We start from the raw sequence: 23,815 nt of genomic DNA, 5'->3' as shown, positions 1-23,815 counted from the left end.
GATCTGATTACTCAAAACAAGAACTGGCTGTTCATCACAAGAACTATCTGTTCACCAAAGAACTGGCTCTTCGTAACAAGAACTGCCTCTTCATCACATGAACTGTCTCTTGTGACAAGAACTTACTCTTCATGACAATAACTGACTCTTCATCGCCAGAACTGACTCTTCATCGCAAGAACTGACCTTTCATCAGAAGAACTGACTCTTCATCAAAAGAACTTACTCTTCATAACAAGAACTGACTCTTGATCATAATGACTGATTCTTCTTAATAATTAGAGCTGACTCTTCATCGCAAGAACTGACTCTTTATAATAAGAACTGACTCTTCATCACAAGAACTGACTTATTCAAAAGAAATGATTCTTCATCGCAAGAACTGACTCTTCATCGCAAGAACTTGCTCTTCATCGCAAGAACCGGCTCTTCATCACAAGAACTGACTCTACATCACAAGAACTGACTCTTCATCAAAAGAACTGACTCTTCATAACAAGAATTCACTCCTCATAACAAGAACAGACTCTTCGTCGCAAGAACTGCCTCTTCTTCGCAAGAACTGACCCTTCATAACAAGAACTGACTCTTCATCACAAGAACTGACTCTTCATCACATGAACTGACTCTTCATCACATGAACTGACTCTTCATCACAAGAACTGATTACTCAAAACAAGAACTGGCTGTTCATTACAAGAACTATGTGTTCACCGCAAGAACTGGCTCTTCGTAACAAGAACTGCATCTTCATCACACGAACTGTCTCTTGTCACAAGAACTTACTCTTCATGACAAGAACTGACTCCTCCTAACAAGAACTCACTCTTCATCATAAGAACTAAATTCATCTCAAGAACTTACACTTCATCGCAAAAACTGACTCTTCATCGCCAGAACCGACTCTTCATCACAAGAACTGACTTTTCATCAGAACTGACTCTTCATTAAAAGAACTTACTCTTCATAACAAGAACTGATTCTTCATCGCAAGAACTGACTCTTCATCGCAAGAACTTGCTCTTCATCGCAAGAACCGGCTCTTCATCACAAGAAATGACTCTTCATTGCAAGAACTTACTCTTCATCGCAAGAACTGACTCTTCATCACAAAACTGTCTCTTCATTAAAAGACCTGATTCTTCATCGAAATAACTGACTCTTCAAAACAAGAACTGGCGCCTCAACACACGAACACTCTTCATCGCAAGAATCACTCTTCATCGCAAGAACTGGCTTTTCATCGCAAGAATGACTCTTCATCTCCAGAACTGACTCTTCATAATAAGGACTGACTCTTCATTGCAATAACTCACTCTTCATCACAAGAACTGACACTTCATCACAAGAACTGGTTTTTCATAACAAGAACAGACTCTTCATCAAAAGAACTGACTCTTCATCGCAAGGACTGACTCTTCAACACAAAAATTGACTCTTCATTGCAAGAACTGACTCTTCATTACGAGAACTGACTCTTCATGAGAAATGACTCTCCATCACAAGAACTGGCTCTTCATAACAAGAACAGACTCTTCATCGCTATAACTGGCTCTTCATCACAAGAACTCATTATTCAGAACAAGAACTGACTGTTCATCACAAGAACTGACCCTTCATAACAAGAACTGTCTCTTCCTCATAAGAACTGATTCTTCATCATAAGAACTGACTCTTCATCAAAAGAACTGACTCTTCTTAACAAGAACTGACTCTTCATCACAAGGACTGACTCTTCAATGCAAAAACTTACTCTTCATCGCAAGAACTGACTCTTCATCACGAGAACTGGCTCTTCATCAGAACTGACTCCATCACAAGAACTGGCTCTTCATAACAAGAACAGACTCTTCATCGCAATAACTGGCTCTTCATCACAAGAACTGACTCTTCATCATAAGAACTGGCTCTTCATTGGAAGAACTGGCTCTTCATCACAAGAACTGACTCCTCATTGCAAGAGCTGACGATTCATTGCAAGAACTGTGTCGTCAATAAAAGAACTGATTATTCATCGTAAGAACTGACTCTTAATCACAAGAACTGACTCTTCATCACAAGAACTGACTCTTCATCAAAGACCTGACTCTTCATAATAAGAACTGACACTTCATCGCACGAACCGACTCTTCAACGGAAAAACTTACTCTTCATCACAACAACTGACTCTTCATAACAAGAACTCACTCTTCATAACAAGAACAGACTCTTCGTCGCAAGAACTGCCTCTTCTTCGCAAGAACTGAACCTTCATAACAAGAACTGACTCTTCAACACAAGAACTGACTCTTCATCACATGAACTGACTCATCACAAGAACAGATTACTCAAAACAAGAACTGGTTGCTCATGACAAGAACTATCTGTTCACCACAGAACTGGCTATTCATAACATGAACTGCACTCTTAGAAAAAAGGTAGTAAAAAGGTGGTAACTGCTGCAGTTACAACCCTTTTTTCACTGTTACTACCTTTGTACTACCTTTTCACTACCTAGTTACTACCTCAAAGAAGAAAGAGGTAGTAAATAGGTAGTAACTGCTGCCGTTACTACCTTTTTCGTTTGTTACTACCTTTCTACTACCTCAGAAAAAGCGTAGGTAGTAAATGCGGGTGCAACTAACATGGCTTAGGTAGTAAACGTTACTACTTTGAACAGAAAATGCCCAATATCATGCACGACCACGGAATGATAGTATATATAACACTCCTGATGGCTTTGCTGCTCGATTCCATATGTTTTATGATACAAAGGCCTCTCTAAAGTACATACATGCAGCAAGATAAAAAACAAACACTATATAGTGCTTCTGGGGCATTCCACTCCAAATGTCCCAGGTTTTACGCTCGGCAATTTCAAATTTGTTCAAAAAAATTAATGGAAACTAATCCCAATGTGCGTAATCAAAGCCTAAAATATTATGCTGAAAAAAAAAATTATTCTTGAGGTGAGCGCAGTTTGAACATTTTGAGTAGGTGAGAAACAAGGCTCTGCTCGGTAATTATTAAAAATTCAGAATTTTTAGAAATCATTCCAGAAAATTTTCAATGACATTTGTACAGATTATGTTTTTATATATTATATATTACATCTAAGGCACTCTCCGTACCTTGCACCCTTTGATGCAGCCTTAGGTTTGTTTCCCCACTGATTAAACTGCTCGCATATATGACACTTTCTGTCCTAGAGCATGTTGTCATCATATGGTTCCCATATGAAAAGAAAACTCAAGCTATTAAAAGCGTGCAACGAAAGGTGTTGACATTTATTTACAATAAGTACAGTCGCAATGACTTACTGAACGAGCTCTTAATAAAGTCGGTCTCCCAATAATGAGCAAAAGAGCACAATTCTAGCACACTAAGTTTCTTTTCCTTTTGCTGAGCTGTAGTTTTCCAATTGACACCAGTAAGTATCTATTCCCTTTTAAAATGCACCCACAAAAATGAAATCCACTAGACACTTAACAGAATATCAGTTTAAGAAAAACACATTTAGGTTCCCTTTCTTTCCCTAACCTATGAGAGGTGAATGCGCTGCCTGATGATTTTGTAAAATGCCATGCTCTTAGAGAATATTTGTATGACTTGGTTGTTTTCCTTTAGGACTGTATTTTGCATTGGCACTGATATTGCTTCTTGAATAACCTGAATGGAATTTATTTGTGTATACCGCATGTTCAAGAAATGTGCTTGTTATTATATTTATTGCACTTTTTTACCGACTTCAAGCTATTGCGCCTGACTTCTACTCATCTTGTGCTTCTGGCGTTACTGAAGATGCATCTGTGCACAATTTTTTTCCTTATGTGGTATTTTTTTGCACATACTATTGTAGTTTTTTGCAAATCCATCTTGTGGTTATTATGGTTTACAGACTTTAACATCCCAAAGCGACTCGGGCTATGACAGGTGCAGTAGTGGAGGGCTCCGGATAATCTGTGAGTGGTCGTTTTGACTGCTGTGCATTGTGTCCCAATGCCTGCCACAGCCTCTTCAGAGGCTACCGCAGTATGCTTGAATAAAAAAAATGTGGTTAAGAAAATGCAATATGCAGGCAACATTAATCTTTATTTCAGAAGTCAGAAAGACTACACATTTCCAACCAAAAAATACAGCCAGCCTGCAAATGATGCTGCAAGTTCAATCTGTGATCATTATTTCTGGCCTCAGTACTAGCTCACTTCCAAAATACATGTCTAGGACTTCGGATGACTGCAGTTCTGCAGGCTGTACAACTCTCTCTTGTGCCGTCTTGGAAACAGCATAAGACCAGCGGTGTCGCTGAAATGACACAGTCCTAAGAACATTCGCATAAATGAAGAGAGATCCACAGTACACATACAGACCCACAATCTGTCCAAAAACGGGCAGCAGGGCTTTCTCCAAGACCACTACATCTAACACTTTGTATTTACACTTTCCAACAATAGCAGAAGAAACTCCCCAGACAGGAACACCTTCACAGAAGACTTCATGAGTGCATGGGGCTAAGTCCTCCTGTCTGAGAGGCTTGGCCTTTGTTGTCTGAATGCCCACGTCTAATTCATCTCCAAACAGCTGGAAGCTCTGAAGCAATTGGTGCCGTTCTGCAATTGAATTCGAAATATTTCTGAAATTTCTGTTGCGAGACGCTATCATTTTCACATACTGATGTTTTGCTTCGTAACGCACACACCAGTATTGCTTCAGTGGGCCTAGCTGGTTGATCAGTCTTGGGTAATGCAACAAGAAATGAAGCTTTGGGGTCATTTTTTCAGGATAAAGGGCCACAAAATTAGTCAAGAAAAACCGAATTTCATCTTGAAGGAATGCAAGGTGGTCATGTGGTATTTCGTCGGCAAATATTATGTCAACGACCCTCTTTAGCTGAAGGTACACTTCCCAGTGCTCATTGGAGTCCGGAACAATGTCCCCAAATATAAGTGAAAAGAAACGGAACAAGCACCACTTCTGTGACGCAGTGCCCTTATAAGCCGCTTCCCCCTTCACAAAGCATTTTTCGAGTGCTTCAGGTTTGTTTTTCCTGTCTTGTGGCCCAAACTCAAACAAAGTAACTCTATCAAGATCTGAGTAGCTAATTACGTTAGAACTGATGAGGCCTTGCAAGACCTGTCTTAGAACATGAGTCATGGATCCTTCAAGCAAATCATGCATGATGTCAGGCGGCAGTTGCTGTGTCACATCAAAGTAACTGATACCTGACAATGTTGACATACTTTTCACCCCATGAAGTGCCGTACTTAGTGGTTGATTTACAGCTGCAAGTTCAACATGCCTTTTGTGCAAACTGGCATCCCGTATCTGTACATCTTTTTCGTGGAAAACTGTATCCATCTCCGAGAATGCCACGGTGCAAAAACGGCATGGGTGCCCTCTATTGAAACAACAAGTAAAACCACCTAACCTGTTCATGGACAGGTTATCGCCACAGAAGGCCACAAGGAAAGCTCTGACTCTCACAGTGGTAGTAGACAGCTGCACAGTAAAACCAGATGTGCTTAAAGCTGACAACTCAGTGAGAAGTGGGCCCAAAATCGCATCAATTCCATGCTTACCAACAAGTTTGTACTGTGCAATAATTGCTACATATATAGCACTAAGCTGGGACCTGTATCGCGCATGAATATTCAACACACTGAAGTACACAACAAGCATCTTGTGCACACCGCGCTTTGGCCCTATCGGGTTCACAACCTCAACCTCATCTGAATAAAAAACAAGGAACAGTGTGAACTGAGATCCATCTTGTATGAGGGCCGACAACTTTTCCTTGTACATCAGGCCATCACAAAAGCTGCGCAATATTTTAGATGATTGTGCAGTTAATGAGTCTGGATTTAAATGACTGCGAAAGGATTCGGAAAGCATAAGGTTACGCAAAACACCAGTGACAGGTACGTACTGGAACGTGTCTCCAGCAGTCAAGACATGCTCTTCAGGTTTTGTATACGGAAGGCATTCTTTGGCGAACTGCTCTCGCTTGTGCTTGCTCAGCACATGTTCAAAAATCTCGTCTAGGAAGTCACAGGTAAGCAACGAGTGCATGTCCTTTCCGAACTGCAGAGGATGGATGTCTTCCTGAATCTTAGCAGCAAACAGGTGAAACATATCGCGGAAACCCACTTTGATATGACCAATGATGCTTTCCATTGTGAGGTGTGGCAACTTGTGCACTTCTGTCATGCGGAAGAAAAGTAAGCACAGGTGCTTCTTCATTTGCGCCTTGAAGTCGAGAGCTGCACTACCAACTGGAAAAGCACTACTGGAAACGACCTCTTGTTCGCCATCGGTATCGTCCATGAGAAGGCTAGAGCTCAGCAGTTCACTTTCACTCAAAACATCGCCTTCCGCCATGTCAACACCCGCCGAAGCGTCCGGCCGCAACTCACTTGCCGAAGCATCCGACCGCAGCACAACAGGACTGTTTTGTTGAGTGACAGCGGCATCGCCAGATGTGTCGAGGTCCATATAACTTCGGTGCTGACGATAGAGGTGCCTCCGGTAAGACTCAAACTGCCGGTACGTATTCGCGCAGCCTTCCACACCGCACATCACAGAAAAATTGTTATCGTAGCGGTGGTCCCTGATGTGCCATACCACTTTGCAAAACCTCTTTGATGAAAAGGGACAACGCGGACACCTATGAATCATCTTGAAGCATGTACTTGCGGATGGCCTACGTCGCCGTCACACTAAGAGGCCAGCCATTTGAGTCTCGGACCATTCGCAAACGCTCGTCTCGCGAGAGCTTGCAAGAGGCGGCCTTGTTTTCACACAAGAATTACATGGGGTCGGAGTGCGCGGCGCCGGCGCGACCCGCCGTCCACCGCGCCGCGCGCGCCGACAGATCGCGGCTGGTGTCGAGAATAAGAGCGCGCCCGCAGCCTGCGTGCGATGGTAAAAAGGCTTCGCTGTGTGCTTTGACTCGTTTTTGCTGTTGAGTACGACTGTTTACCTCAGCCGTCATTTCGAACTGCCTACTGTCCTTTACCCTGCGATACGCAATGTCATCGGCGCCTATAGAATGCCTTGTGACCTGGGAAGGCTGAAAACAGGTTCTCTTCGTCGGTGGAGACCGCAAGAAGTCAGATGTAATCAATGCTGCCATGCTAGCAGATTCATGGGTTTCGTTGCAGTGCGACCGAATAGAGGTGCGTGCATTTTATTTTCATACGATATATTGCTGCTAACAAGGCAGCAATGTGGGCTAGTTGGTTGTACATTTGATTGGGATAACGCGCTACACACAGAAGCGGACACGTTTCAGTTGTCTTTTTTCTTGTGTAGCGCGTTATTCCCATCAAATATTGCTGCTATTTTAATCGCTCGGTGCTTTCGGGGCTCTTCCTCGCGCGCACGCGGTCGCGGCCGTAGTTGGTTATGCGCGCAAGGGCAACATAATATCGTGACTGGTTCACATGCAGGCGACTGAGCGGCGCGTCGCAGCGAAAATTTACAACTTGTTGGAACCTCGCCGCTCTTCGCCTCGACGACTCGCAACAGGTTTTTCCGCCGCGGCGGCAGGATTGGCTAGCATTTTCGCTCGCATGTGAAACAGGCTTTAGGCTGTGTCGAAAATTTGCTTTCTAACCTTGAGACACAGGCGCCAAATGTATTTGGGTCATTCCACGCCAAACGTCCCAGATGTTGCGCTCGACCATCTCCTATTTGTTCGGAAAAATCCATAGAAACTAATTTCAGTGTGCGCAAGCAAAGCTTACATTATTTTTGTCAAAAAAATTTATTGAGCGCAGTTTCAACATTCGAAAAGGTGAGAAGCCAGGCCCTGCTCAATAATTATTAAAAATCCAGATTTTTAGAAACCACTGCAGTAATTTTTAAATGACATTTGCACAGATTCTGGCTTTCAATAAGATTCTAAACATACAGTTTTGTATGGCATAAATGCTCCGAATCTGATAAAAAGCCGGAATCTGCAAATGTCGCTTAAAAATTTCTGGAGTGACTACTAAAAATTTGGACTGTTTGTTAACTATTGAGCAGTGTCTGGTTTCTTATCTTTCTGCGCTCACCTACAAATAAATTTTTTTGGCAAAAATATTTTCGTCTTCTATTATGCACATTCGGATGAGTTTCCATGAATTCTTTTGAACAAATCAGATATTGTAGAGCACAGCATCTGAGACGTTTTGCCTAGAATTACCCAATTATTAGAGCATGTATCTTAGTTGTGAGCAAAAGATGAGCCTGCAACAACGATGTCTGTCATGCTGTTAACTGCAGTATATATGATGCTCATCTGGGGTCAGGCATTGTTCAACCTTCAGAATTTGGGCATCTGCAGCCTTTCACTCGTTAGTGTTACTTCTGGAAAGGTTCTGTTAACATGGGTTTTGCCTGTGTTACAAAAGTTAATTCATTTTATGCCCAGGACAGTCTTCCAAACAGATGGTAAACTAAAAGGTTTCAGCGTGCCCGCAGTGAAATAATTTGTGTAATTAGTTGTCTTCACTTTCATGTGTTTGTGGCTTCTGATTCACAAGGTAATTTTTGTTGTAGGTCTACAACTCACGTTTCGACACATATGTCGATGTTCCAGAGGGGCACACATTTTCTGATGGAGATAAAATAAACCTCGTTGGCAGTAGCAGCAGTGATGAACAAAACTTTCCACTCGAAACTGGGTGAGTAGGCCAGCTTTAAATGCTAGAACTATTACGTGGTACATTGTAGTAATGCACTGATGTTGCACCAAATTCTGTCCCCTGTCTTCTTTTTTTTTAGTACTGATGATGGACCATTGGTGTTGGCTCCCAGTTGTAGTGAGCCAGACAAGCGCCTGTTCACTGTTCAGCAACCGCTGTATGAACTGCCTCCTATTCCACTGGATATCAAGGCAGACATTGAGGGTACAACATTAGGAGAAGTGTCGAGTCGTACGAAAAACCGTATAGTGTCTTGGATCACGGCACATTTGCTGACAATTGACTGGTAAGTATTGCCTAGTATTGTTGCGTGCGCGATTTCTGATGCTACGCCTGCAATGTGCTCACAGGTACCCTGGAAAATTCTACGAGCCTGCGGCCAAGGCTCTTGTTCTGAAGTATCCTGTCCTCAGGGATACGATTGGGACAGGTTATGTAAGTACATGAATCGCCATGCTTGCTTGCTAGTCACTCTAAATGAGGAATTGGTAATATTGGCACACAAAAACACTTTGGAAAATGATGCCTACTATAAATTTATAAAGTGAACCATCTTCTCAAACAAAAAAAAAATTAGTAAATGCTTTGTGGTTCGTAGATTACCATTTTTTTCTGAAAACCAGAGAGAAATATTCATTTGCGATAAAATGACCGGCGGAGCACAATGCATGCAATGCACAGGTTTGCGTTCATTTCTTCGTCATGTCAGCATTTGTTTTTTCTGCTTTTGCTACATATTTTTCATGCATTTCATGGATTATCTAGCAAGATATATTTCCCTTGCTGCTTTCTTTCTTGTCAGGTGGCTCATTTTCTTGAGGTACCCTTATCTTGGATGGTTTTGTTCTCGTGTGCAACGTCACTGCTGTGCATGCTCATGGACAAATTGACATACCAGAGTGTTCTGTGTAAGTGTATTGTGAGGTGTCAGGTTGCTGCACTTATTCATGAACAAAATTTTCTTGGCCATTGATGGTAAATGCACTACCATAGTTAAAGGGGCTCTGAAACACCTCCCGAGGACAGCACACAAACTCATGAATTAAAAGACTAGCGCATATAAAGACTATGCGCTAGTCTTTTAATTCATGATGAAACACCAACTAGCCCAGCTTTCCGCCTTGATTACACAAACTCACCCAACCACTGCATTGTGTTTTTATTAGCAATAAAACCTGACCAAAATAATTCACTTCTACATGCAGCAGAGAATCCACAATCACGCACCAAAGCTGGTAAGCCCTTTCCAGCGAATTTTCCATGCCCGCACCGTACTCTGTCACTTGCACCTGCGCATAGCAGTTGGGAGATGGTTATTGGTTAGATTCTTTCAGACGTCAGGCAGCTATGGCCACGGCCAATAAGCCGCGTTGCTCTGGGTAAGGAATCGGAGGAGCGCCTACCTTCCAGCATGCAAAAAGGGCTGAGAGGAGAGGGAAAAGCGCGAAGATGCTGAAATTAAAATTTTGACTACAGGTAACTCAGCTTTCGTGAAATGCATTAAAAAAATTCTTGCTGGACATTATTCGTGGTGTGGGGTGCTTTAACATTCCAGGCATATCTCAACTTTATTAGAGCCCCTTTCAGAGCCTCTTAAAAGTGCGGAAGTAAACTTTCTTGTGCCCGTACAGGCGTGCTTGAGGGCCCCTCATGCACAAGCATCAATCAAGCGCACTGCGTATTGTTCACAAACATCCTTGAGTCAGGCATTAAGTACAGTGCTAATAATGCACTGGGCAGCAGGTGCGTTCGGATTGCTCATGCATATCTGCTTTGGCTAGAACAAGGCAGTGCTGCTTTTAACTTTTCCTACAGTAAGCACAAGTGGCCACTGCACAGGCATATGTGGAACCTATGCCCTCTTGCATCCCTTTCTCCAAGGCAAATCTGTATTTGTGACTGATGGCTGCTAGGTGGCCATTTCGGTCAGTTTGAATTTATAATGCAGTGGCACTGTTTTACAGGATTCATGGAGGGTTGCATTTAAGTACAAAATGGGCAATATCCGAAAATCCGTGGACAATGATCCTAATGTTGAAGAGGCGAGGAAGAAGTTTGGAAGGAAGGGGAACTTCCAAGACAAAAGTGGTCTGAAGAAGCAATGCCGCGTGTTAAGTGAAACTACAGCTAAACATTAGTATTTAAAACACTCTGAAAAGTAAAGTATTCTGTTGCGCTGAGTTTGCGAAGGGGAGTTGCATGTTAAAATTTACTGTGATCATTGCACACAAGTGGGCAAGAAAATTATAATAATTAGGCTTTGTAATGAAGTAACAATATTGGCCCCCGTAAAGATCTTTTATAACAAGAAAAAATTTCTACCACCTTATTTTACTAACGAAACAAAAAAACATAGCCATGAAAGTAATTGGAGGGCTTCAAATCAGTGCAGACCACTAGTTGGGCATGCATCTCTAAATGAAATGAGTAAAAAAAATATAACGAGCAGACCTGACTTAGACTTAAATTACAATAACGTCAAAGCTGTAAAATAGCTGCATTTGATGCAAGTTGGTGTTTCATGCTTAATTTGAAACCTTGCACACAAGATAGCAAAAAATAAGAGCCAAACGATGACTGTTATTACAACTACTGAGGTTATACACTCGTGGCCATGTGAACCATGTCATGGAGTACCTTTGCTAGGCTTGAAACACCACCACAATCCTGGCAATGTGTACCTAGGTGGTCACTTGACGTGCTAGTAGGTGTTTCGCCTGTTCCACATATATTTTGCCACCGGTTTGTGGGGCCTGGTATGCCACCTTCCTTACATAGCCTGTATAGGAGGGATTCATTAGCAGTGCAACTGTCCCATTGGCTGTGCTGAGTCTGTTTTAGCAAAAATGTACATGAAATAGAGTTAACAGAACCATTCAGTTTTTAAATGAGCTTTGTGGATTAGAGGTATGCTGGAACATCAGATAAAAAAACGCATTCTTCCATCATAGTTAATTGCATTTTTGATCAGTTTTGGGCATGCGCATATTGAATTTTTTGTCAAGATTCACCACGTTGCAGCTGTATATAATGCGCTACCTTCAGTGGGAAACCGCTTCACTGGCCACCTAGCACCCAGCAAATCGAGCAGAGCGTGAATGCTGTTGCGAGCTTGCAACACTTACATGCAGCCTGAGTGCACAGAATGCAAGGTGAACAATTCAGTGCTCGTGTTCGCATCTAGCCAAGTACAGGACTCTTCATATTCTTGCCTATGCCCGCTATGCTGCTTTCCTCTTATTTTGATGGTGATCGCACTTCAAGAGAGCGATATAGCATTCCTTAAGAAAGCTTGTACTGACATCACCCATGGCAGCTGGTCTTTCTTAGTAGTGGCACCAAGGGTGCTCTGCTTTTGCACAATATTGTGGGTTATAAAATATTTTTGTGTGTGTGGTAAAAATAACACTTTCTATAAGGTAACGCTAGCTTATCTGTATAGCTTAACTTAATATTCCCCGTTAGCGTTCTTTGAAGGAGGACCCTTCATTTATATAAGGGCCCCATCAGCCTATGCACTGGAGTCTATTTAAGAAGTACTTGCTGTTTGGCTAGCTTGTTCATACTATATTTAAATGGCACAAAGGAACAAAGACAGGAAAACAAGGGGACGCTCTTCCTGTTCCATTGTCTTCCTGTGTGTGTTCCTTTGCACCATTCATATGTAGCAAATAGTTTCTCAAAATTAGTTCTATCGAGCCCAGTGGTTGCTCAGTGACCTGTAGGTAATCACTTTTTTGGCACATATCATACTGCAGCAATGTAACTGCTGATATTCAACAGTCATCGATCTATTTCTGGATTTCTTGAAGGGACCTGCATATGCATGGTTCTGTACTTTGCACACATCAAGCAAAATAAGACAGAAACAAAAACACAAGGTCTTGCAGCACCTTTCAAAAACTCTGGGCGGTTCCCCAAAGCTATCAAGGTCGGAAACTGTGGACTAGGCAGTTAATTACAATAGCTACAAAGGCATGCATTGGAGGTACTCTAGGGAATTAGGCTTTGACTAAAGAAAGAGCACTTCATAAAGCTCAATACAAAAGCTGCAGAGTGCTGACAAGACAGACTGATATCCAGTTGTCAAGTTTTGCCGAGGTTATAGATCATAATCAGGATTTTAGAAGAGCAGGTCTGTGTTACCTAAATTATGCTAGGCCTTACTCGTGATATTGTGCTCAACCGTATTAATGTTTTCAATATTTTCGTTGCAAGCCAAGAGACACCTTGGAAACTACAGTAGAAGAAGTTGATGGAGTCGTAGCTGCTCATGTAGACTTCATGGCAAAGGAAATGAAGCGGTGCAATCCAGATATACAAAAATTGAAAGTTTCCATGCAGACAACTCTCCCCTAAAGGAGAAAATGGATAAAAATAAACAGTCCATCAACGGAGGAACTGCTGGACAAGTATCCAGCCCTGACACTTCGGGAAATGGTAAGCTTCAAAAAAGTTGAGCATCAGGCTGGTTTACTGAAAAGGTTTTCAACAAGCAGTAATACTCATTCCATCCTTCAGGTTTCAGAGACATGAAAAATACAACCAGCTGCTGTAAGAGACTAAATAAATTGAGAAAGCATTAGATTCAGTTGAAACATAAGCAGTGCTTGCACTAACCAGGTTGTGGAGATAAATTGTAGAAGGTTGCATTTTTGAAAACAAAACAAAATGAGCAGGGAGGGGGAGTGTACAGTGCACTGTACACAGGTGTCTTGCATATCAGGGGAGGCGAAACAAGACGCATGTGTACTGCGTGTTGTCTGTGCATGTTAACGAATCCCAGTTGGTTGAAATTATCCAGAGCCTTCCACTATGGCGCGCCCCTTATACCCGAGTTGCTTCTGGACATTAAACTCTCATAAACCAGTCACCATATTTAGCAGTTCTGCTGAATGGTGGAGCAGTGGAAATGCATTGTCATATGAACTTTAATGGTCATCTTGCTACGACACTTTCCCCACGCCTGTTTTCACACACTTAAAGAGCACGTATCGTACACACTGGGGGCAGAAGCAAAAAATCACAGGCACTGCATGGTTATTTCACTGAAATTTGTCACACAAAGCAATCGGTGTTTATAGAGTTTTTCATTACATAAAAGCATGTTGATGGAGACACTGCGTTACAATTTTCATTGATTCTCCCTGCCATTAATTCTGACACATAATTATAATGGGCATTTCCTCCAATCTCGTGAAATCTAAATTAACGAGGTGTTACTGTGTTTGGTTATGGGGTGTCCACTGTTGGCAAAGGACAATGGTCACACAGTCAGTGGGAGACTCCTTTATTCTGCAGTGGGCATAGTTTGATGATTATAACGCTGTGTTAGTGTTGTGATGGTGATGTATTATTACAGTGACTAAATATCCCAGTGTTGAATTTTGTAGCACCGGTGTTTTATTTGATTAGGTTCTCTCTCTGCTTGCTTTGAATTGTCAATCCGTTGAGACTGTACTGTTAACTTGTGGCTACGTTTTCATTCATAATTTTCAGATTCACCAGGAGTTCATGGAAATCTGCAAGGTTGACTTCGAACGAAAGTTACTTGGCTTCATAAATGGTCATGGACAAAGATTGTTCAGCATCCTTAAAACATCACGCACAGCACAAAAAATTTTCAGCGAGGTACAAAAGGCAATTGCTGACAGTGAAGGTGACGCAAAGAAATGTACGTTTTGAGAAATTGTTTATTCATTCTAATTTCATGCATTTTATTTTCTTGTTTCTGTAATTGTCCGCTTCTACGAATTTCCTTTTCCTTGCGCACAGATTGCTTTGCTGTTGGCGTACTTCAACTCCTACCACACTTGGTGAAAGAGGAGGCATTCTACCTAAGAGGACCGGTAAGATTTTACTTGATTTCCTGTTTGGTTTTTGGCTTGCTTGAAAGTGCCTTGTTTTCTATAAATTCCATTTGATTACAGGACAGCTACCCTTGCATTGTCATGAATGACAAGCCGCATACTGCAACAAATGTGTGTGCAACATTCGAAAACATAAAAGTGGAAGCAATAAATGTGATAAGTGGATTCGCCACAGTCATGGAAATATATTGGGACATGAACATCGAATACTCCAAAAAAACAAGAACACCTTTGTTGTTTTAGAGCATTTCTGTGGCCTAAAATCAAAGCCCCTGAAGCCAGTCACGCTGCGGGCGATTGCTTTGCTGGAAAAAGCCAATTAAGCCATTCCAGCAAGAAATAAACATTGCATCGTTTCAAGACAATTTGTTTGTCTGGTTCTTTTTGGAGCAGCCATATAAGCCCACTGCTTCATATTGCTTGTAACTTTTGTTAGCCAACATTCAGGCTGGTGGTTGCCTCATCAACAACAAAGCAGAGCTGCTTGCAAAAGGTGGTTGCGATCACTACTATCCAGGGTATAGTAAGTATTCCTAAAATTAGTTCCCGATACTACCTCCAGAGGTAGTAAATGCCACTATAGGTAGTTGCCGTTACTACATTAAAGGTAGCTCTACTTACTACCTCCAGAGGTAGTAAATGCCACTATAGGTAGTTGCCGTTACTACAATAAAGGTAGCTCTACTTACTACCCCAAGGGTAGTACCTGTTACTTAGGGTAGTACCTGTTACTACCTCCAGAGGTAGTAAATGCCACTATAGGTAGTTGCGGTTACTACATTAAAGGTAGCTATACTTGCTACCCCAAGGGTAGTAACTGTTACATAGGGTAGTTCCTGTTACTACCTCTCTGGAGGTAGTAACAACCACTACCTTGCAGTTACTACCTACAGTTACTACCAAGGTAGTAACATATGTGACAAGCAGTTACTACCCTAAAAGTTAGTAACTGCAACTACCTTTTTTTAGAGTGTGCCTCTTCATCACAAGAACTGTCTCTTGTGACAAGAACTTACTCTTCATGACAAGAACTGACTCTTCCTAATAAGAACTGACACTTCATCACAAGAACTGACTTATTCAAAAGAAATGATTCTTCATCGCAAGAACTGACTCTTCATCGCAAGAACTTGCTCTTCATCGCAAGAACCGGCTCTTCATCACAAGAACTGACGCTTCATCATAAGAACTGACTCTTCATAACAAGAACAGGCTCTTCATCGCAGGAACTGACTCTTCTTCGCAATAACTGACTCTTGATCACATCAACTGACTCTTCATCGCAATAACTGACTCTCCATCACAAGAACTGACTCTTCATCAAAAGAACTGACTCTTCATAACAAGAATTCACTCTTCATAACAAGAACAGACTCTTCGTTGCAAGAACTGCCTCTTCTTCGCAAGAACTGACCCTTCATAACAAGAACTGACTCTTCATCACAAGAACTGACTCTTCATCACATGAACTGACTCTTCATCACATGAACTGACTCTTCATCACAAGAACTGATTACTCAAAACAAGAACTGGCTGTTCATTACAAGAACTATCTGTTCACCGCAAGAACTGGCTCTTCGTAACAAGAACTGCATCTTCATCACAAAAACTGTGTCTTGTCACAAGAACTTACTCTTCATGACAAGAACTGACTCTTCCTAACAAGAACTGACTCTTCATCATAAGAACTAAATTCATCTCAAGAACTTACACTTCATCGCAAAAACTGACTCTTCATCGCCAGAACCGACTCTTCATCACAAGAACTGACTTTTCATCAGAACTGACTCTTCATCCAAAGAACTTACTCTTCATAACAAGAACTGATTCTTCATCGCAAGAACTGACTCTCCATCGCAAGAACTTGCTCTTCATCGCAAGAACCGGCTCTTCATCACAAGAAATGACTCTTCATTGCAAGAACTTACTCTTCATCGCAAGAACTGACTCTTCATCACAAAACTGTCTCTTCATTAAAAGACCTGATTCTTCATCGAAATAACTGACTCTTCAAAACAAGAACTGGCGCCTCAACACACGAACACTCTTCATCGCAAGAATCACTCTTCATCGCAAGAACTGGCTCTTCATCGCAAGAATGACTCTTCATCTCCAGAACTGACTCTTCATAATAAGGACTGACTCTTCATTGCAATAACTCACACTTCATCACAAGAACTGACACTTCATCACAAGAACTGGTTTTTCATAACAAGAACAGACTCTTCATCAAAAGAACTGACTCTTCATTACGAGAACTGACTCTTCATGAGAAATGACTCTCCATCACAAGAACTGGCTCTTCATAACAAGAACAGACTCTTCATCGCAATAACTGGCTCTTCATCACAAGAACTCATTAATCAGAACAAGAACTGACTGTTCATCACAAGAACTGACCCTTCATAACAAGAACTCTCTCTTCCTCATAAGAACTGACTCTTCATCATAAGAACTGACTCTTCATCAAAAGAACTGACTCTTCTTAACAAGAACTGACTCTTCATCGCAAGGACTGACTCTTCAATGCAAAAACTTACTCTTCATCGCAAGAACTGACTCTTCATCATGAGAACTGGCTCTTCATCAGAACTGACTCCATCACAAGAACTGGCTCTTCATGACAAGAACAGACTCTTCATCGCAATAACTGGCTCTTCATCACAAGAACTGACTCTTCATCATAAGAACTGGCTCTTCATTGCAAGAACTGGCTCTTCATCACAAGAACTGACTCCTCATTGCAAGAGCTGACGATTCATTGCAAGAACTGTGTCGTCAATAAAAGAACTGATTATTCATCGTAAGAACTGACTCTCAATCACAAGAACTGACTCTTCATCACAAGAACTGACTCTTCATCAAAGACCTGACTCTTCATAACAAAAACTGACACTTCATCGCACGAACCCACTCTTCAACGCAAAAACTGACTCTTCATCACAACAACTGACTCTTCATAACAAGAACTCACTCTTCATAACAAGAACAGACTCTTCGTCGCAAGAACTGCCTCTTCTTCGCAAGAACTGAACCTTCATAACAAGAACTGACTCTTCAACACAAGAACTGACTCTTCATCACATGAACTGACTCTTCATCACAAGAACAGATTACTCAAAACAAGAACTGGTTGTTCATCACAAGAACTATCTGTTCACCACAGAACTGGCTATTCATAACATGAACTGCCTCTTCATCACAAGAACTGTCTCTTGTGACAAGAACTTACTCTTCATGACAAGAACTGACTCTTCCTAATAAGAACTGACACTTCATCACAAGAACTGACTTATTCAAAAGAAATTATTCTTCATCGCAAGAACTGACTCTTCATCGCAAGAACTTGCTCTTCTTCGCAAGAACCGGCTCTTCATCACAAGAACTGACGCTTCATCATAAGAACTGACTCTTCATAACAAGAACAGGCTCTTCATCGCAAGAACTGACTCTTCTTCGCAAGAACTGACTCTTGATCACAAGAACTGACTCTTCATCGCAATAACTGACTCTCCATCACAAGAACTGACTCTTCATCAAAAGAACTGACTCTTCATAACAAGAATTCACTCTTCATAACAAGAACAGACTCATCGTCGCAAGAACTGCCTCTTCTTCGCAAGAACTGACCCTTCATAACAAGAACTGACTCTTCATCACAAGAACTGACTCTTCATCACATGAACTGACTCTTCATCACATGAACTGACTCTTCATCACAAGAACTGATTACTCAAAACAAGAACTGGCTGTTCATTACAAGAACTATCTGTTCACCGCAAGAACTGGCTCTTCGTAACAAGAACTGCCTCTTCATCACACGAACTGTCTCTTGTCACAAGAACTTACTCTTCATGACAAGACCTGACTCTTCCTAACAAGAACTGACTCTTCATCATAAGAACTAAATTCATCTCAAGAACTTACACTTCATCGCAAAAACTGACTCTCCATCACAAGAACTGACTCTTCATCAAAAGAACTGACTCTTCATAACAAGAATTCACTCTGCATAACAAGAAGAGACTCTTCGTTGCAAGAACTGCCTCTTCTTCGCAAGAACTGACCCTTCATAACAAGAACTGACTCTTCATCACAAGAACTGACTCTTCATCACATGAACTGACTCTTCATCACATGAACTGACTCTTCATCACAAGAACTGATTACTCAAAACAAGAACTGGCTGTTCATTACAAGAACTATCTGTTCACCGCAAGAACTGGCTCTTCGTAACAAGAACTGCCTCTTCATCACACGAACTGTCTCTTGTCACAAGAACTTACTCTTCATGACAAGAACTGACTCTTCCTAACAAGAACTGACTCTTCATCATAAGAACTAAATTCATCTCAAGAACTTACACTTCATCGCAAAAACTGACTCTTCATCGCCAGAACCGACTCTTCATCACAAGAACTGACTTTTCATCAGAACTGACTCTTCATCAAAAGAACTTACTCTTCATAACAAGAACTGATTCTTCATCGCAAGAACTGACTCTTCATCGCAAGAACTTGCTCTTCATCGCAAGAACCGGCTCTTCATCACAAGAAATGACTCTTCATTGCAAGAACTTACTCTTCATCGCAAGAACTGACTCTTCATCACAAAACTGTCTCTTCATTAAAAGACCTGATTCTTCATCGAAATAACTGACTCTTCAAAACAAGAACTGGCGCCTCAACACACGAACACTCTTCATCGCAAGAATCACTCTTCATCGCAAGAACTGGCTCTTCATCGCAAGAATGACTCTTCATCTCCAGAACTGACTCTTCATAATAAGGACTGACTCTTCATTGCAATAACTCACACTTCATCACAAGAACTGACACTTCATCACAAGAACTGGTTTTTCATAACAAGAACAGACTCTTCATCAAAAGAACTGACTCTTCATCGCAAGGACTGACTCTTCAACACAAAAATTGACTCTTCATTGCAAGAACTGACTCTTCATTACGAGAACTGACTCTTCATGAGAAATGACTCTCCATCACAAGAACTGGCTCTTCATAACAAGAACAGACTCTTCATCGCAATAACTGGCTCTTCATCACAAGAACTCATTAATCAGAACAAGAACTGACTGTTCATCACAAGAACTGACCCTTCATAACAAGAACTCTCTCTTCCTCATAAGAACTGACTCTTCATCATAAGAACTGACTCTTCATCAAAAGAACTGACTCTTCTTAACAAGAACTGACTCTTCATCGCAAGGACTGACTCTTCAATGCAAAAACTTACTCTCCATCGCAAGAACTGACTCTTCATCATGAGAACTGGCTCTTCATCAGAACTGACTCCATCACAAGAACTGGCTCTTCATAACAAGAACAGACTCTTCATCGCAATAACTGGCTCTTCATCACAAGAACTGACTCTTCATCATAAGAACTGGCTCTTCATTGCAAGAACTGGCTCTTCATCACAAGAACTGACTCCTCATTGCAAGAGCTGACGATTCATTGCAAGAACTGTGTCGTCAATAAAAGAACTGATTATTCATCGTAGGAACTGACTCTCAATCACAAGAACTGACTCTTCATCACAAGAACTGACTCTTCATCAAAGACCTGACTCTTCATAACAAGAACTGACACTTCATCGCACGAACCCACTCTTCAACGCAAAAACTGACTCTTCATCACAACAACTGACTCTTCATAACAAGAACTCACTCTTCATAACAAGAACAGACTCTTCGTCGCAAGAACTGCCTCTTCTTCGCAAGAACTGAACCTTCATAACAAGAACTGACTCTTCAACACAAGAACTGACTCTTCATCACATGAACTGACTCTTCATCACAAGAACAGATTACTCAAAACAAGAACTGGTTGTTCATCACAAGAACTATCTGTTCACCACAGAACTGGCTATTCATAACATGAACTGCCTCTTCATCACAAGAACTGTCTCTTGTGACAAGAACTTACTCTTCATGACAAGAACTGACTCTTCCTAATAAGAACTGACACTTCATCACAAGAACTGACTTATTCAAAAGAAATGATTCTTCATCGCAAGAACTGACTCTTCATCGCAAGAACTTGCTCTTCTTCGCAAGAACCGGCTCTTCATCACAAGAACTGACGCTTCATCATAAGAACTGACTCTTCATAACAAGAACAGGCTCTTCATCGCAAGAACTGACTCTTCTTCGCAAGAACTGACTCTTGATCACAAGAACTGACTCTTCATCGCAATAACTGACTCTCCATCACAAGAACTGACTCTTCATCAAAAGAACTGACTCTTCGTAACAAGAATTCACTCTTCATAACAAGAACAGACTCATCGTCGCAAGAACTGCCTCTTCTTCGCAAGAACTGACCCTTCATAACAAGAACTGACTCTTCATCACAAGAACTGACTCTTCATCACATGAACTGACTCTTCATCACATGAACTGACTCTTCATCACAAGAACTGATTACTCAAAACAAGAACTGGCTGTTCATTACAAGAACTATCTGTTCACCGCAAGAACTGGCTCTTCGTAACAAGAACTGCCTCTTCATCACACGAACTGTCTCTTGTCACAAGAACTTACTCTTCATGACAAGACCTGACTCTTCCTAACAAGAACTGACTCTTCATCATAAGAACTAAATTCATCTCAAGAACTTACACTTCATCGCAAAAACTGACTCTTCATCGCCAGTACCGACTCTTCATCACAAGAACTGACTTTTTGTCAGAACTGACTCTTCATCAAAAGAACTTACTCTCCATAACAAGAACTGATTCTTCATCGCAAGAACTGACTCTGCATCGCAAGAACTTGCTCTTCATCGCAAGAACCGGCTCTTCATCACAAGAAATGACTCTTCATTGCAAGAACTTACTCTTCATCGCAAGAACTGACTCTTCATCGCAAAACTGTCTCTTCATTAAAAGACCTGATTCTTCATCGAAATAACTGACTCTTCAAAACAAGAACTGGCGCCTCAACACACGAACACTCTTCATCGCAAGAATCACTCATCATCGCAAGAACTGGCTCTTCATCGCAAGAATGACTCTTCATCTCCAGAACTGACTCTTCATAATAAGGAATGACTCTTCATTGCAATAACTCACTCTTCATCACAAGAACTGACACTTCATCACAAGAACTGGTTTTTCATAACAAGAACAGATTCTTCATCAAAAGAACTGACTCTTCATCGCAAGGACTGACTCTTCAACACAAAAATTGACTCTTCATTGCAAGAACTGACTCTTCATTACGAGAACTGACTCCTCATCAGAACTGACTCTCCATCACAAGAACTGGCTCTTCATAACAAGAACAGACTCTTCATCGCAATAACTGGCTCTTCATCACAAGAACTCATTAATCAGAACAAGAACTGACTGTTCATCACAAGAACTGACTCTTCATAACAAAAACTGTCTCTTCCTCATAAGAACTGACTCCTCATCACAAGAACTGACTCTTCATCGCAAGGACTGACTCTTCAATGCAAAAACTTACTCTTCATCGCAAGAACTGACTCTTCATCACGAGAACTGGCTCTTCATCAGAACTGACTCCATCACAAGAACTGGCTCTTCATAACAAGAACAGACTCTTCATCGCAATAACTGGCTCTTCATCACAAGAACTGACTCTTCATCATAAGAACTGGCTCTTCATTGCATGAACTGGCTCTTCATCACAAGAACTGACTCCTCATTGCAAGAGCTGACGATTCATCGCAAGAACTGTGTCGTCAATAAAAGAACTGATTATTCATCGTAAGAACTGACTCTTAATCACAAGAACTGACTCTTCATCACAAGAACTGACTCTTCATCAAAGACCTGACTCTTCATAACAAGAACTGACACTTCATCGCACGAACCGACTCTTCAACGCAAAAACTGACTCTTCATCATAACAACTGACTCTTCATAACAAGAACTCACTCTTCATAACAAGAACAGACTCTTCGTCGCAAGAACTACCTCTTCATAACAAGAACAGACTCTTCGTCGCAAGAACTGCCTCTTCTTCGCAAGAACTGGCTCTTCATAACAAGAACTCACTCTTCGTAACAAGAACTGTCTCCTCATTGCAAGAACTGACTCTTCATTGCAAGAACTATGTCGTCAATAAAAGTACTGATTATTCATCGTAAGAACTGACTCTTAATTACAAGAACTGACTCTTCATCACAAAAACTGACTCTTCATCAAAGACCTGACTCTTCATAACAAGAACTGATACTTCATCGCACGAACCGACTCTTCAACGCAAAAACTGACTCTTCATCGCAAGAACTGACTCTTCATCACAAGAACTGTCTCTACATCAAAAGAACTGAACCTTCATAACAAGAACTCACTCTTCATCACAAGAACTGACTCTTCATCACATGATGAGACTCTTCATCACAAGAACTGATTACTCAAAAGAAGAACTGGCTGTTCATCACAAGAACTATCTGTTCACCACAGAACTGGCTCTTCGTAACAACAACTGCCTCTTCATCACATGAACTGTCTCTTCATCAAAAGAACTTACTCTTCATAACAAGAACTAACTCTTGATCATAATGACTGATTCTTCTTAATAATTAGAGCTGACTCTTCATAGCAAGAACTGACTCTTTATAATAAGAGCTGACTCTTCATCACAAAAACTGACTTATTCAAACGAAATGATTCTTCATCGCAAGAACTGACTCTTCATCGAAAGAACTTGCTCTTCATCGCAAGAACCGGCTCTTCATCATAGGGAACTGACTCTTCATTGCAAGAACTGACGCTTCTTCGCAAGAACTGACTCTTGATCACAAGAACTGACTCTTCATCGCAATAACTGACTCTCCATCACAAGAACTGACTCTTCATCAAAAGACCTGACTCTTCATAACAAGAACGTACTCTTCATAACAATAACAGACTCTTCATGACGAGAACTGACTTATTCAAAAGAAATGATTCTTCATCGCAAGAACTGACTCTTCATCACAAGAACAGATTACTCAAAACAAGAACTGGTTGTTCATCACAAGAACTATCTGTTCACCACAGAACTGGTTATTCATAACATGAACTGCCTCTTCATCACAAGAAATGTCTCTTGTGACAAGAACTTACTCTTCATGACAAGAACTGACTCTTCCTAATAAGAACTGACTCTTCATCATAAGAACTGACTTCATCTCATGAATTTACACTTCATCGCAAAAACTGACTCTTCATCGCCAGAACTGACTCTTCATTGCAAGAACTGACTTTTCATCAGAAGAACTGACTCTTCATCAAAAGAACTTA

General features: G+C 41.2%; 1 protein-coding gene across 1 annotated transcript; it reads left to right on the top strand.

The window, feature by feature from the left end:
* Nucleotides 1-6,674: 6,674 nt before the first annotated feature.
* LOC144121192 (uncharacterized) lies at nt 6,675-14,782 on the top strand. The gene is made up of 9 exons (XM_077654267.1): nt 6,675-6,860; nt 8,524-8,648; nt 8,749-8,955; nt 9,020-9,104; nt 10,634-10,779; nt 13,031-13,109; nt 14,169-14,343; nt 14,445-14,518; nt 14,600-14,782. The coding sequence occupies exons 1-9, from the start codon at nt 6,675-6,677 to the stop codon at nt 14,780-14,782; spliced, it is 1,260 nt and encodes a 419-aa protein (XP_077510393.1).
* The last annotated feature ends 9,033 nt before the right edge of the window (nt 14,783-23,815 follow it).

Source organism: Amblyomma americanum, chromosome 1 (genome assembly GCF_052857255.1).
Source record: "Amblyomma americanum isolate KBUSLIRL-KWMA chromosome 1, ASM5285725v1, whole genome shotgun sequence".
Taxonomy (NCBI): domain Eukaryota; kingdom Metazoa; phylum Arthropoda; class Arachnida; order Ixodida; family Ixodidae; genus Amblyomma; species Amblyomma americanum.
The sequence above is the reverse complement of the archived record's forward strand: the minus strand, read 5'-3'. Positions and strand labels throughout refer to the sequence as shown.